Here is a 14,169-nt window from a genome sequence, read left to right on the forward strand (position 1 = left end):
CATAAGCAAAGCCCAACAAGACGTTCATTGTGTTTCTCAGTTTTCCCTGTTTGTACTAAGCCGTGCACCATGCAAATACTAGCTTTAAAAAGAAGAAAAATAGGATAAGGGAAGAAAAGAAATCTGTTAAATAAACAACACTACAAAAATTTATGTTGGTACACTCGAAATATTTTTTAAACAGGTCTGGATTTGAACTCTCACTCCAATGAACCTTCAAAATACAGTAAAGGTGTCTTAATCCTCTTTGTCACAGAAACAGCTTTGCAGCAGAGAATGAAAATCATTGTGCAAACAAGCAACTGCAATATCATCCACAGTATTAATAAAACATATGACAGTTGTTTGTACAGGTATTAATTTCAGATGTAGTGCACTGAGTGATCACACAACCATTTATGACCGTTGCTTGCATAAATGCAGCTCTGTTTTACCTCTCTATGTTTGTGCTCATTCTTCTCTTATCTGCCCAGTAATCTGAGACATGCAGTCTGTAAGGCATTCTGTATCATTGTCCTTAAAATGTGTGAGGATATTAAATGGCAATAACATGCAGTTGTCAAGAAATGCAAGGGAGGTTGGATGTTACTGAATACAGAATGTGAAATGTGTGCTTAATTACATTTAAAACCTTGATACAATTAATTCTACACTTTATAAGTCTGACCTGGTTGACACACCCACTGCAGGTAAGAGAGAATTACTGTTGTGTTTTCCTTCTCCCTACCAGTAATCATTCACAGTTGCCATCCATTAGCAACAACCACTGACAGAGTGGCTGCACTATGTTTACATCTACTACACAGAGACAAGGATTTGAGATTCAGCAATTCTAATCCATTCACACCTCATTTGAATCTACTTTATAAAAAGCGAACCATATAGCTAGGGAACCTGAAGGTGAGGAGATTTGTTTATGTGGATAACAAAAATATATATATTACTTTGGGGTTTATCTGCAAAGAACAATACTGATCTTGATACGGTATACTTGCATTTTTCAGCTATATACTGGATATGCTGAAATGTCACCAAGAAAAGTTGTGTTACTATATATACATGTGTTAACAAATGTTAGTTATCTATATGCATTTCTTAAAAGTGTACTGATGGCACAGGCATGTTTGTCAGGGTATTTTACTTTCTTAGATACACAGCCTTATTAACTGTCACCACAAGTGCTAATGTTGCAACCATTTTTTCTCTTTACACTCTTCTATTGTTATTTCAATGAAATGTAAACATCCTATATTGTCAATGACACAGGGGTGTTAGCCTTCTAGGATGGCCCATACACACCTGTAGGAGAGTGCTGGCACAAGCAGATGTGACTGGCAATTGCATAACATTTAACATTCTGTGGTAAATGTGTACACATGTTTTTGGAGCAGTTTATTTGATAGCACTTTTAGCAGTTCATTGACGGTTTGATAACAAAATGTGTCATTTACCTGTTACTTTGGTGGTGGGGGAGTCAAGTTCCATTTCTGTGTTGACACAAACAAAAATTGTGATTGTTACTCTCCTTTTTGGATCCAGCCTTGCTTTGTGTGTGATTGTAAAATGTTACAACCACACAATTCCTTTTTTTATACTTGAATACCTTGAGTGTTTTTATATTTCTCCAGTGGGTAATAGTGGAATACTACCTCTTATGTGTTATATCTAAGCAGGACTTTTATTTATGTGATACTTATGTATATTATCCTTCTTTTGTGTTTAATGTCACCTAGGACTATGGCACCCAGGTGTCCCAATCCTTGCTGACCTCCCTCCAGTGACCCTGAGAATGAAGTCATGGTGGATGCCTTTAGGCAACATGGTGCCTTTCTGCTTGAGAGGGGACATGGGGATGTGTCTGGCAGAATGCAAATTTGGCAGCAGATAGTGGCTGATGTGGACTCAGTAGGTGGCCAGAGCAGGACATGTGATCAGGGGTGCCATAGGGCCACTGAAATGATTTCATCAACTCAGAGGACAGCATCTGCAGTAGCTTGTGAATGGATGGCTAATGAGAGGGGCTCCTACAGAGCCACCACTGACACCAAACAGAGAGTTCCTGTCCACTACCAGCAATCCGGACAGCTCACTGGAAAGTGCACAACAGCATGTCACTGATGTGGGTGCTGCTGTTTCAGGGAGAACAACTATGTCCCAGGAGGAGCTTCCAGGCAGGCTTACCTATCTGAATTGTTAAATACTTCTTGTATAGTAAAACACTGACAGCAATACGCAAGTTCTGTTTAACATTATTTTTGGGGGGAGGGGATAGTTGTAGATTGATACAGTTAACAACACATTATGGTAGATTACACATGGCTTGGGGTGGAAGTGTCACCCAAGTTCTTGTTAAAAGTATTATTAATGGACATATAAAGAGCAAAAAGTTTTAACCCACTCTGTTACTGTTCATTGTGATTATGGTGTCCTTATTTTCTGCTCAATGTCTGCCAGGACCATCCATCATAGGGAGCCTACAATCCTCTACACAGGGTAAAACAAACATTTTTATGTCAGCACAGATGAGCAATGCAAATAAATATTTTGTTTGTGATGTCAGTGTCAGGACTGTTGTGTGTATTGCTGTACTGTCTGTAATAATGACACCACTGTTAGTTTGTTAGCATATATTGGACTATAGTAGCCTAGGTATTAATTTCTTTCCTGTGTTTGTTGCTTATTATCACATGTGATCCTGACCGTGGAAGTGTGGTACTCCTACTACCTGATGTCAGAGTATCATCAGATTCTGATGATGATGGTGGCCAAACAGAGGCACAGTCGGAGGGACACACAGGTTGAATCTGACACTGAGGTTCACATTCAGTCGTCCCCTGTAATTCCATCAGACACAGCCAGTCGGCCTATGCCAACCCACTCTAGTAAGATCTCAGATATTGGACGGTTGGAAGCTGAGAAACTTGGTCAAGGTAGTGTGGTTACTGTGGCTTCAGTGCCTGTTGAGTCTACCCATAGCCAAAGTGTGGGCAAGGTGCCATGGAGGAGGGTTGTTAGGGGTGCTCGGAGGAGGCCTGCTGTCCATTCTCCTCCTCATCCAGGTGTCTTCCCATGCTACTCAACATATGTTTAGGGCCATCATGGAGGTGCAGGCATGTTCCAATAGGTCCTACAAAGAAATGTTTAGGGTTTGCAGATGTGGCACAGGTTGACATGCATGACTGCCACCACCATGTTGCTGATTCAATGGATCGAATGAATGACATGTTGCAATGGGCAGTGTCTGTGACGGAACATCTGCTGGGAGAGGGACAGCATCCATGTGGGCGTAGGTTAGCCACATCATCTGATGTTATCTAATGCAGCCATGCCCAATCACGCTCCCATAGTGGCTCTACTTCCACTGCTCCATCAGTGGTTGAGGTGTCCACACCCAGATGTGATAGGCCATGGTATCATGGTTCTGGGCATCCTCCTGAGAAGAGCTCATCCAGCAGACATCAGTCATGTTCAGGTAGGAGCACTGCATCCGATTGTGGGCATGGACATGCCAGTGCAACTGCTGACAGAGCCAGTTCTTGTAGTTGAGTACAACAATGATGAACTGCCACCTCTACCATGCATGTCTCACACCTTTCCAACATACCAAGAGCTAGTACAGAGCTTGGCTGTGTTCTTGCAGACACCCACACACCAATATCACCTGGAGGGTCCATACAGACACACACAACAGTTACATGGTTCAGCTGTGAAGCTTAAAGCTCCTTCTGTCTTAAAGCCATTTGTTACTTTAGCCAAATATCTCTCTGCTTCTCTTTCTTACTCACATGCATTCACTTACCTTTTGTGTCAGCCTAGGTTTCCTGCCCCCCCCCAACTGTGTGTGTGTGTGTGTGTGTGTGTGTGTGTGTGAGTTTGTGTGCGCATTTTGTCTGCATTTCTGATGTGTGCCATTAGCCACAGTTCCAGTGCATAACCTACATCCCACAGTAAATGACCCTGTTGTTTTCTATCTTTCAGATTCAGGAATACATAAGTTTTCTGTCTGATGCTCAGGGTGCATAGCTGACTTAGTGCTTAGTATATTTGTGTTTGTGACATTGTTTTGCTAATTGTACTTTTGACATATTTTGGTCTTAGACAGACAGTTGATAGAATCAAAACAGTTTTTTGCATCAGTATTTTTAAGAATCTTCTGAGAGTTGTAAAGTCTGAAACTGAAATGTGTCCATTACTTTTTAACTTCTCTCTTTAGTGATTCTCCAGTACAAAAGCATGAGGCCAAACTGGGGACATTCGGTGACCATCAGTACTTTTCAGAGGTATGAATGTGTGAATCTTGGATGCCTGAGGCCTTTTTCTTGATAGTGGACATATGTATTGACACAAGTCTCTGCTGTCACGTTAAAGTCATTGCTATACAAATCACCCACCTTTTACTTACACTACCAAGTAAACAACATGCAAGAATATGCCATTCATTTGTACTATTACGCACTTCTGTTTTAACACTCCAGGTGCACTACTTACCTTGTAAATCCAGCAGTTGCTACATTTTTAGTTCAGGGTTTAGTCTGTCTTATGCTAGGAGTACACAGCTGTTACATAGGTAGGTAAAGGCTGTGAGCGTTGCCTGGCAATAAATGTTACTATATGTATGTACCTATGTAGGATGAAGGTTTTAGCCCCTTAGGTAGTAAGTGTGCAATGCATTGCCTTTTAGCCAATGTGAGGGCATATTAAGCACACCTATGTCTGCCTACAACAGCAGCAGCTGCTGGTTCCCCCTCTGACTCCTCACCTGCATGCGGCTGTGGTGACCTTGCCACTGATGGCAGAATGTATGCCCCTACCCCTTGTTGATCCCGCTGAAGCTGCTTTGTCAGGATGATGATGTGTAGCATGATACAGACAGTGAAGATTTCAGTACATGTACAGGGATTGTGCTGCAGGGCTTCCGCAGATGCATCAACGCAGTGGAACAGCAACTTCAGCATCCCAAACACATGCTCTATGATATTTCTGGTTTGAGCGTGTGCCTCATTATTGCATTCTTCAGTGTGTGTGTGTGTGTGTGTGTGTGTGTGTGTGTGTGTGTGTGTGTGTGTGTGTGTGTGTGTGTGTGTGTGTGTGTGTGTGTGTGTGTGCATTTTATCCGCATTTCTGATGGGTGACAGCAGCCACAGTTCCAGTGCATAACCTACATCCCACAGTAAATGACCCTGTTGTTTTCTATCTTTCAGATTCAGGAATACATAAGTTTTCTGTCTGATGCTCAGGGTGCATAGCTGACTTAGTGCTTAGTATATTTGTGTTTGTGACATTGTTTTGCTAATTGTACTTTTGACATATTTTGGTCTTAGACAGACAGTTGATAGAATCAAAACAGTTTTTTGCATCAGTATTTTTAAGAATCTTCTGAGGGTTGTAAAATCTGAAACTGAAATGTGTCCATTACTTTTTAACTTCTCTCTTTAGTGATTCTCCAGTACAAAAGCATGAGGCCAAACTGGGGACATTTGGTGACCATCAGTACTTTTCAGAGGTATGAATGTGTGAATCTTAGATGCCTGAGGCCTTTTTCTTGATAGTGGACATATGTATTGACACAAGTCTCTGCTGTCACGTTAAAGTCATTGCTATACAAATCACCCACCTTTTACTTACACTACCAAGTAAACAACATGCAAGAATATGCCATTCATTTGTAATATTACGCACTTCTGTTTTAACACTCCAGGTGCACTACTTACCTTGTAAATCCAGCAGTTGCTACATTTTTAATTCAGGGTTTAGTCTGTCTTATGCTTGGAGTACACAGCTGTTACATAGGTAGGTAAAGGCCGTGAGCGTTGCCTGGCAATAAATGTTACTATATGTATGTACCTATGTAGGATGAAGGTTTTAGCCCCTTAGGTAGTAAGTGTGCAATGCATTGCCTTTTAGCCAATGTGAGGGCATATTAAGCACACCTATGTCTGCCTACAACAGCAGCAGCTGCTGGTTCCCCCTCTGACTCCTCACCTGCATGCGGCTGTGGTGACCTTGCCACCGATGGCAGAATGTATGCCCCTACCCCTTGTTGATCCTGCTGAAGCTGCTTTGTCAGGATGATGATGTGTAGCATGACACAGACAGTGAAGATTTCAGTACATGTACAGGGATTGTGCTGCAGGGCTTCCGCAGATGCATCTACGGAGTGGAACAGCAACTTCAGCATCCCAAACACATGCTCTATGATATTTCTGGTTTGAGCGTGTGCCTCATTATTGCATTCTTCAGTGTGTGTGTGTGTGTGTGTGTGTGTGTGTGTGTGTGTGTGTGTGTGTGTGTATGTGTGCGCATTTTATCCGCATTTCTGATGGGTGTCAGCAGCCACAGTTCCAGTGCATAACCTACATCCCACTGTAAATGACCCTGTAGGATATCACCCCTAGTGAATATCTCATAGAGGACCCTGTAGGATATCACCCCGAGTGAATATCTCACAGAGTTAGGAAGTGTGCCAGATATGAGTCGTGGTAACTACCTTGGTTGCCAGCATACACATTCAAGATGACTCCCTTAGCATTACACATGACTTGGCAGTTAATGGAGAGGAAGCCGTTTCTATTTATGTAGACCCTTCCCTACTCCCCAGGTGATGCCTTGATTTCTATACATGTACACTGTATGGCACCTAGTACTTCAGGATAGTGTGCTACAGGAAACAGCTATGACATATCTGTGGCCCTGTTCTCAGGAGTACATGGAAAATATATGTGGTAGCATGGCATTCAGGAATTGATGGAGGATCCTGGCTGCTGATGCCTGTGACACCTCCAGCATGTCCACTATTGGTCTCTGAAAGGTTCCTGTAGCTAAAATTCTAAGTGCTACACATACCTTTGTTTCCACTGGTATTGGTTCCCCTTGATTTGCACTGGGTCTGGGCTGGAGACAACAGAGATTGAAGAGTTCCTGTATTGTGTCTCAATCTACCCTGTAGCGCTTTACAATTTCCACCTCGTACAGATTGTGATAAGTTAAACAGGTTCTGAAAACTCTTCTCCTTCTTGGCCATGGTCTATTAGTAACAGCAGCAGCACAGACTTCAGTCTGCTGCACATACATATGAATTAAAGCAACAGCAGTCCCTAACATTCTTTCTGTGTAGACTCCTTTCCATGGCTGCATTCCAATAGGTTATGGAATTCATAGGGAAAACCATCACGTTGTCTACACCATTGCTTTACAGCTTGTTGAATAGCTCCTCCATCTTGGATCGGCTGATTAGCATACAATTCAGCGGCTTATGTTATAATTAGCATACCACGGTATTTACAATGCTTGTGTGGCTCTACAGATCATGTAGAGACACTTACTGAATAGAAAACTGTGTGCTACCATGTGCGTGTCATGGTCTTAGCTGATAGTGTAGGGTTTATTCACTCTGCCTATTATCCTAAGATACAACTCATGTATTTTTGCAAGCATTTATCTTCTCATTTTACTGGGAATTACTTTTGTTGCCAGCTTTGATCACTAAGCCTTGGCCATATTTCATTTCTTCCTTGAAAAAAAAAATAAGACAATTTCTTTACGTAGTCATGATTTTTGTCCAGACCATAATTGTAACAAAAGGCTGGGGGAAGAATCTCTAAAATGTACCTCAAAGCATCTAGAATCCCATGGCTTTTGAGGTCCAAGCAGCCACCGGACTCTCAGCTTAATTTTATTATTTCCTACTCAGTTATTACACTGCAGTTGTGAAAGTATGCAGAAAGAACATGTAGAGGAAGAATGAGTTTCTTTAGCCATGACTTTTCTTCAGGCCATTTTGTCTCAAAAGGTTTGGGGGGGGGACTCTAAAATGAACTCATAATCTAGAACCCAATGGCTTAGGGAGGGGGTGTGTGACCTCCGGCTTAATTTGATGGTTTTCTCCTTATTTATTATGGCATACCAAAAAGAAGGTAGCTCAACTAAGTAACACTGAACCAGGAGAAATATCAAACCAAAGAACAAAAGTACAACTCCAGCTTACCGGGAACTCAAGAAATAATTTACTAAGACAAACAGCAAGCTTTCACACATACAAGTGCTTCTTCAAGCGTCAGTCATTTCAGTCATATAAAAAAGTCAATAAATAGCAAAACATAAGAGACAGACGACCAATAAATATTAGTTTTTCATTAATTAATTGATCATTGTTTCAAAAGTGGTTTGCAAGATACAGCCTCATTTAAACCTGGGTATTTTCTGCCTTGACTCTATAAAAACATTTGTACACTGCATGTTCAAAACCATTGAGGACTGTGATTACTAAATAGCAAAACATTTGAGTCTGAGAGATTATATCCTGCAGAAAATGTATGATAATGAAAAATATGGTAGTCTCGCAGCTTTCTAAGTTTATAAGAGCAATATTTCAAATCTGTCCCTGGTTTTGGCTCTTTATGGCATCTAGGTACAAGGAAGTCATTCTTCCACCAGATTCTTCATTCATCAGACCTACCATTGAGTACAATGCCCCTTTTGGTTTGTACCTAACTAGGCATATCCAACTGGAACGTCCATAGAGGTTCCTCACTAAAAGACTACAGGGCACAAGTAAAATGTCCTATGCAGACCGCCTCAAGGCCCTATCCCTATATTGTCTCCTACAGGCTGTTGAGCGGAGATCTGTGTTTGGCATAGAGGACATTGTCAAACTTCACTCTGATGGACCTCCTGCATATCCACAAAACAAACAGCACCAGAATCACCTGTTATAAAGCCTTAAACCTTGCCTGTGATATAAATAGGACATGCTAGAGAGACAGGTATGTATGCGAGGGACTATCCTATCTCTGTAACAGGCTCCCTCATCCATGTGAGGCAGAACTCCTCCCTAACCCAATTCAAGTGTAAATTAGAGAATTGTATGGGGAACAGGAAATTCATCCCTGGTTTGGCACCTTTGTCTCAAATGAACACAGGTAACCTGTAAATGGTTCACCTCCAAAGCCTCTGCTTATACTTATCAAGGGTACCAGAAGTAGTCAGAGATTTGGGGTGCACGGCTAGGCTTAAAAATACCCTTGTGGTCGTTAGCCTAATAAACAGCTATGAACGTACCCCCCCCCCCACACACACACACACACACACATTTTGGCTTTGTCCAGAATTCTTAAGCAAACATTGAGAGGTATACAGAGAATTACAGTCAGTCACTAATACCAGACATTAAAGCTTCATACTTCTAGTGTCCAGAAAATGCACGTTGATGCAAAACCTGTTCTGTTACAATTTTAAAAGAATAACACGTTAAAATGTGTCCTTTTATTTTTGGCTTTATCCGAAATTCTTGTTGAAATAATGTGATGGTATGTCTCAGAAATACTCTCATGGTCATTTTCATGGTAAAGTGTATTCAAATCTGCCCTAGATTGCAGTTACTTGGGAACTACTAATGTGAATCATTCTTGCAATTCTTACTCCGGCGCGCGGTAGCATGAGGGCACAAAGAGAGGGAGCATATGGTTCCGGGCTTGTTCCGGCACCCATGACTGAAATCAAATTCACGTTTCTCTATTAGGTCCAGTAAATACAAAACAAAATAAATACATCACTGTCTTTTCTAGACCGTTTTATAAAATGTAAAGTATTGCGCACGCTGCTTGTTATTGCAACTTAGCATCGATGTGAACAAACGAATTCATTATATGGAAGCTAGCAAAAATGTTTGGTAAAGGAGTAAACTTGAACTTAGTTAAAAGTAATAATGTAAACAGGCAGTGAAGCAAGTGCTCAGATCTCTGCAAAACAAATAACTAAACTAACTACATGGCACGGGCACCTCGCTATGTAGATTGTAAGGGGAGGAAATCTACAGTAGAAACACCCAACGTAAAAGTTAGCGACGCACCCAAAGTACTTGAAACCAAATGAAACAGTACTAAAAATATTACGCGTCTTGTAAGAGATCAGTGACTTCCCCTGTACGATACGCTAAAAATCCAGTAACCTTCTCTTTGGCGTTCAGACTTGAAAGTGGAGCACCTTGTCATTACGGAAGTAGGAAGTGACCTGGTGTTTTGCAATCCATCGCTTGCATAGAACCAGTTTTCCCTGTAGTTAACAACAGATAAAAGGAGCTGGTGGTAGAAGCTGCTAATGATGACACCCTGGGGCTCTCTGAGATTATTAGCTGCTCGTACTGTGTCAGCAGGAGCAATAGCCAGTAGATCGTTGGCCATCTCAAAACCTTTCCAGATGCAGGCACTTGCTGCAGCCCTTCCTTCCCAGACCTATTGCACGGCAGTAGCACAGATAAATGGCCTTGTATTCCGGCAGGTGAGTATAGTAAAGCAAACTTGTGACTTGTTGATACCCTGATGCAAAATACAGCTGTTTAAGATCGTGATTTGTGGGACAGTTGCTTAATGGTAACGGCGTGAGCCCAATTTTCAAGCACTGCTACAGCTGAATTTCACTGTAATCCCTGCTAACTGTTTTGAGATAGAACACTAATGAACGTTGTTTTGCAGTGCTATACTCGAAGTTCATTGTAAAGCCTTTTACATTTTCATTTTAAATGTAAAAAAAAAAAGTCTGCGTTTATTGCAGGCAACAGATATTGACATACATCGTAGTTAAAAAGCGAGTTATAAAGTTGCTTGTCTATGCAAATAAATCCTGTTATCCTGGCTGTTAGGAATAGTACAGGAAGCATTTTTGAAACTGTTCTGGCTGATTGTGTAATGCTACGCATGCCTCTCGACTGCTATGATTTGGCATAGTGATAATGATTTTGGCATACCTTTCAACCAGTTAGTGCAAGAAGTCTAGACAAAGCCAAAGGGGCAGAACGTCCCAAAAATAGGGACAGTTTTTAAATCTTGCTCTTTCAAATTTAGAAAGTTGATCGATTGTCAGGTTTTATCTTAGCATGAATTTTCTGAAGGGTACGAGGTCTGAAAATCAAATGTCTGTCTGACTTCAGTCTTTAATGACATGCTAATGATTTGCCAGAAAAACAACAATTTTATAAAAATGGACCAAAATATGTATATTCTGCGAAAATCTTGTACAGTTGAGCGGTATGTTTTGGCTATCAGGTTTAGCATTGCTTCTCCAAGTTCGGGCACATATAGAAAGATTAACTGTTAACTAACTGTATTGGGTCTATTATTTATCAAAACATGATTTCTTTATATAAGAAGGTGCTTCTCTTTCTGATCGTCTGTTTGTTTTTGCCTTTTTAATTGAGTTAGCAGTCTCATACTGACGCTATCTAATGTGGAGTAGAAGTGTAGCGTTATAGAAACCGCTGTGTGTGTTGCATAGTTTGTTCTGGCTTCGTTGATACTCATGCCAGGTTTTGATTTTTTTTTCGGTATGATTTATGACAAGGAGCGATGGGCTGTAAACAATTGTTTATATTAGTTGTGCAGGTTGAATGATTTTTAAGCTCGTAACACGAATGAGCATGGTTTCTGGAATCGATAATACTTTCCAGTTGAGGATCATTACCGAAGTTGTGAGAGAATGGGTAAAAAGAAAGCCCACGACAGTGGGCCACTGTCATTGGCCTTGAGGTTTACTTTGTTGAGCTCTGGAGTGACCGCCAAGGTCAGGCCGAGCTACTTCGGTTCAAAGGAAGCAGTGTGTACATTCATGTTTGAGTGCTTTGCCGGAAATCCACAGGAGCTGAAGAGCAATTAGATCGTGGCTTGTGTGTGAGTGAACTGTTCACGTGGCCGCCTTAGACTGTTGTTAATTTGGTCTCTCCGTCTCTGTCTAGGGATGTTGCTAAAGAGAATAGTACTCTTATATTCATTCTAAATATGTCATTGCAAAATAGTATAACCAGTTCAGTATTTTTGTACTCCGTCCATGCCTCTCAAACTGTTAGTACGAGAAACATGGATAAAGTTAAATATTATGGTGGGACAAAGGACCCACATTAGGGATATATTTCAAATATTTCTCTTATTAACTTGTAATAAAAAAGTCTTGTATTACCTTGCATTTTTGAAGGCTAGTACGCATACCTCTCAACTGTACAGATTTTTGCTTTGTCTTTGGTCTTTTTCTCATAAAATGTGTAGCATTTTAATTTTAGATTTCATATCTTTTAGAGCAATATTTAAAATCTGCCCCTATTTTTTGTTTGGGGAGAGTGGGGGTGGGCTTTGTCCTTTTATTTAAGGTTTTGCCTAGATTTCCTGCTGTAAGCAGTATGATATGAAATCTGAAATTCAAATATCTGCTATTAATTATTGCCTTCAGGCATAGGTGATTTGTCAGAAACCTATACACAGATGTAGGGTTTTCTCCCTAGTTTTCTGATTCATACTCCGAGGGCTCTGTTTCCGATTCTCCCAGTAAAACTGTTTCTCAGTCTTTTAAATTTTTATACATTCTTACCAAACCTGATCCAACAGCTATAGATTTAGTTAATTCTGCTGCTACTCAACATTTTATTTAATTCCAATCCTACTGTTTGTGATAAGGTTGGGAAGTTTATTGACAAATGTATGAAAACGTGCATTCTTCTGCATCTTTGCTTTTTCGGAATTTTGAGTACGCAGGCTGAAATAAGGTTGTCTGTCTAATTGTGAAATTATGAGGAATGTGTGTCTGTAGTTTCTCATGAGGAAAAAATCTGCTTTAGTTTTTTCTATTGTTCAAGTCACTATTCATATACAGTGAGTGTATGTAGGACTCTGACTCTCATACTTCAAGGGTATGGAAACTAGTACAGTTTGAGGAGGATTGCATGGCTGTATTCTTAGAACATTCCAGGCTATGTTAGAAGTGAGATTTTAAATTCTCCTCTGGATAATTTCATTTTTGGCCCATCTGCTTCCGAGGTGATGAAAGGGTTAAGTTGCTTAAGGGAAGCTAAGGTTTTTCAGCCTTTCTTTTCCAAATTTTCCAAGGAATTCTGTTTTCTAAGGGATTTTCTAATTCCTCATCCAGTTTTGGAACAAAATAGTCAAAGCAAAATACAGGTAAAAAGAGGTTTAAGAAGAAATAACAAGATGGTTTCAAAAAGAATTCTGGAAACTCCCCAAACCAAGGACAGTCCAATAAAAGTGACTAATAAGACTTTTGTCACCCCCCCCCAACCTAGTGCATCCTTCTGTCTTCCAGAGAATCTGAATTCCTACTTTTTCTCTTTGGCAACAGATAATTTCTGACAAAAGTATTCTGAAAGCCATTCATCAAGGTTACAGATGGCATTGGGAGGAAATTCCTCCTTTCCAGGTGGTAATGCCACATCCTCCATGCCAGACTCTCTTATTTCCACCTGTCCTTAATCACATGCTGTTCCAGGGAGTGATACAGCTAGTTCCACCTCCTCAGATGGGAGGGATTTTCATTCAATGATGTTTTTAGTGCCAAAGAAAGGAAGTGGTTGGAGACCAGTTCTTTCTTTTCTAAACACGTTTTGGATAGTGCCCAGAATCAAAATGATGTCACTTCAAAACCTGTTACCTCTTCTTCTTCCTCATTCAAGTATCTTGGTAACATGACATTTAAAAATGTTAATCATTGCATCCCTATTCATCCAGATATCAGGCATTACTTAACGTGACCCACACACATACAACCTTATCGGTTCTCTACCTTACTCTGAAATATCTGCAGCACCAAAAGTGTTCTCAAAGTGTCTAGCGCCATTTGTCGCTCATTGCAGGCTACAGGGTATCCACATTTTTCCATACTTAGATGACTTGCTTATCTTTGCAGAATATTTTTTCAAAGTGTCGGGAATCTCTCTCTTGGGTAAGAGATGTCTTACACAAGCTGGAATTACAAGAGCATATTACAGTTTTTCTTGATTCCTTCTCACAGGATTGTGTTTCTAGGAAGTCAAGTGGACACCACAGTTCAAAATAGATTTTCTTCTACAGGAAAAGGTAGATCTATATCTGAATCTATGTTTAGAATTTTCCACTCAGACTTCCGTCAGTGCAACTGAATACCTCTAGATTTTGGGTCTCATGGCTTCTATGATTTATTATACTCCTGGCAAGACTCCACTTGAGAAGGATAGTATTACCCAGGCTGAGCCTGAAATTGGTCAGTGCTGTTCAGTGCACTACCCAGTAAACAAGCATGCATGCATACGTACGTATGTACATACATACAAAGTCTCTCTGGTCCCAGTGCCACATCTCTTTCTTTTCAAATTCCTGTGCTGGGGTTTGACAGAATAGAAATCACTTGGTGGGGATG

At 40.7% G+C, this 14,169-nt stretch overlaps 1 protein-coding gene across 1 annotated transcript in view; it reads left to right on the forward strand.

The window, feature by feature from the left end:
* The first annotated feature begins 9,879 nt into the window (after positions 1-9,879).
* The window catches only part of ETHE1 (ETHE1 persulfide dioxygenase), a 249,102-nt gene continuing 244,812 nt past the window's right edge, over positions 9,880-14,169 (forward strand). Inside the window, exon 1 of the mRNA XM_044080537.1 lies at positions 9,880-10,275. Coding sequence (XP_043936472.1) covers positions 10,096-10,275 — 180 coding nt within the window. The 5' untranslated portion in view covers positions 9,880-10,095. The remainder of the gene's footprint in view (positions 10,276-14,169) is intronic.

Source organism: Protopterus annectens, chromosome 8.part0 (genome assembly GCF_019279795.1).
Source record: "Protopterus annectens isolate FY-2018-M chromosome 8.part0, PAN1.0, whole genome shotgun sequence".
Classification (NCBI taxonomy): Eukaryota; Metazoa; Chordata; order Ceratodontiformes; family Protopteridae; genus Protopterus; species Protopterus annectens.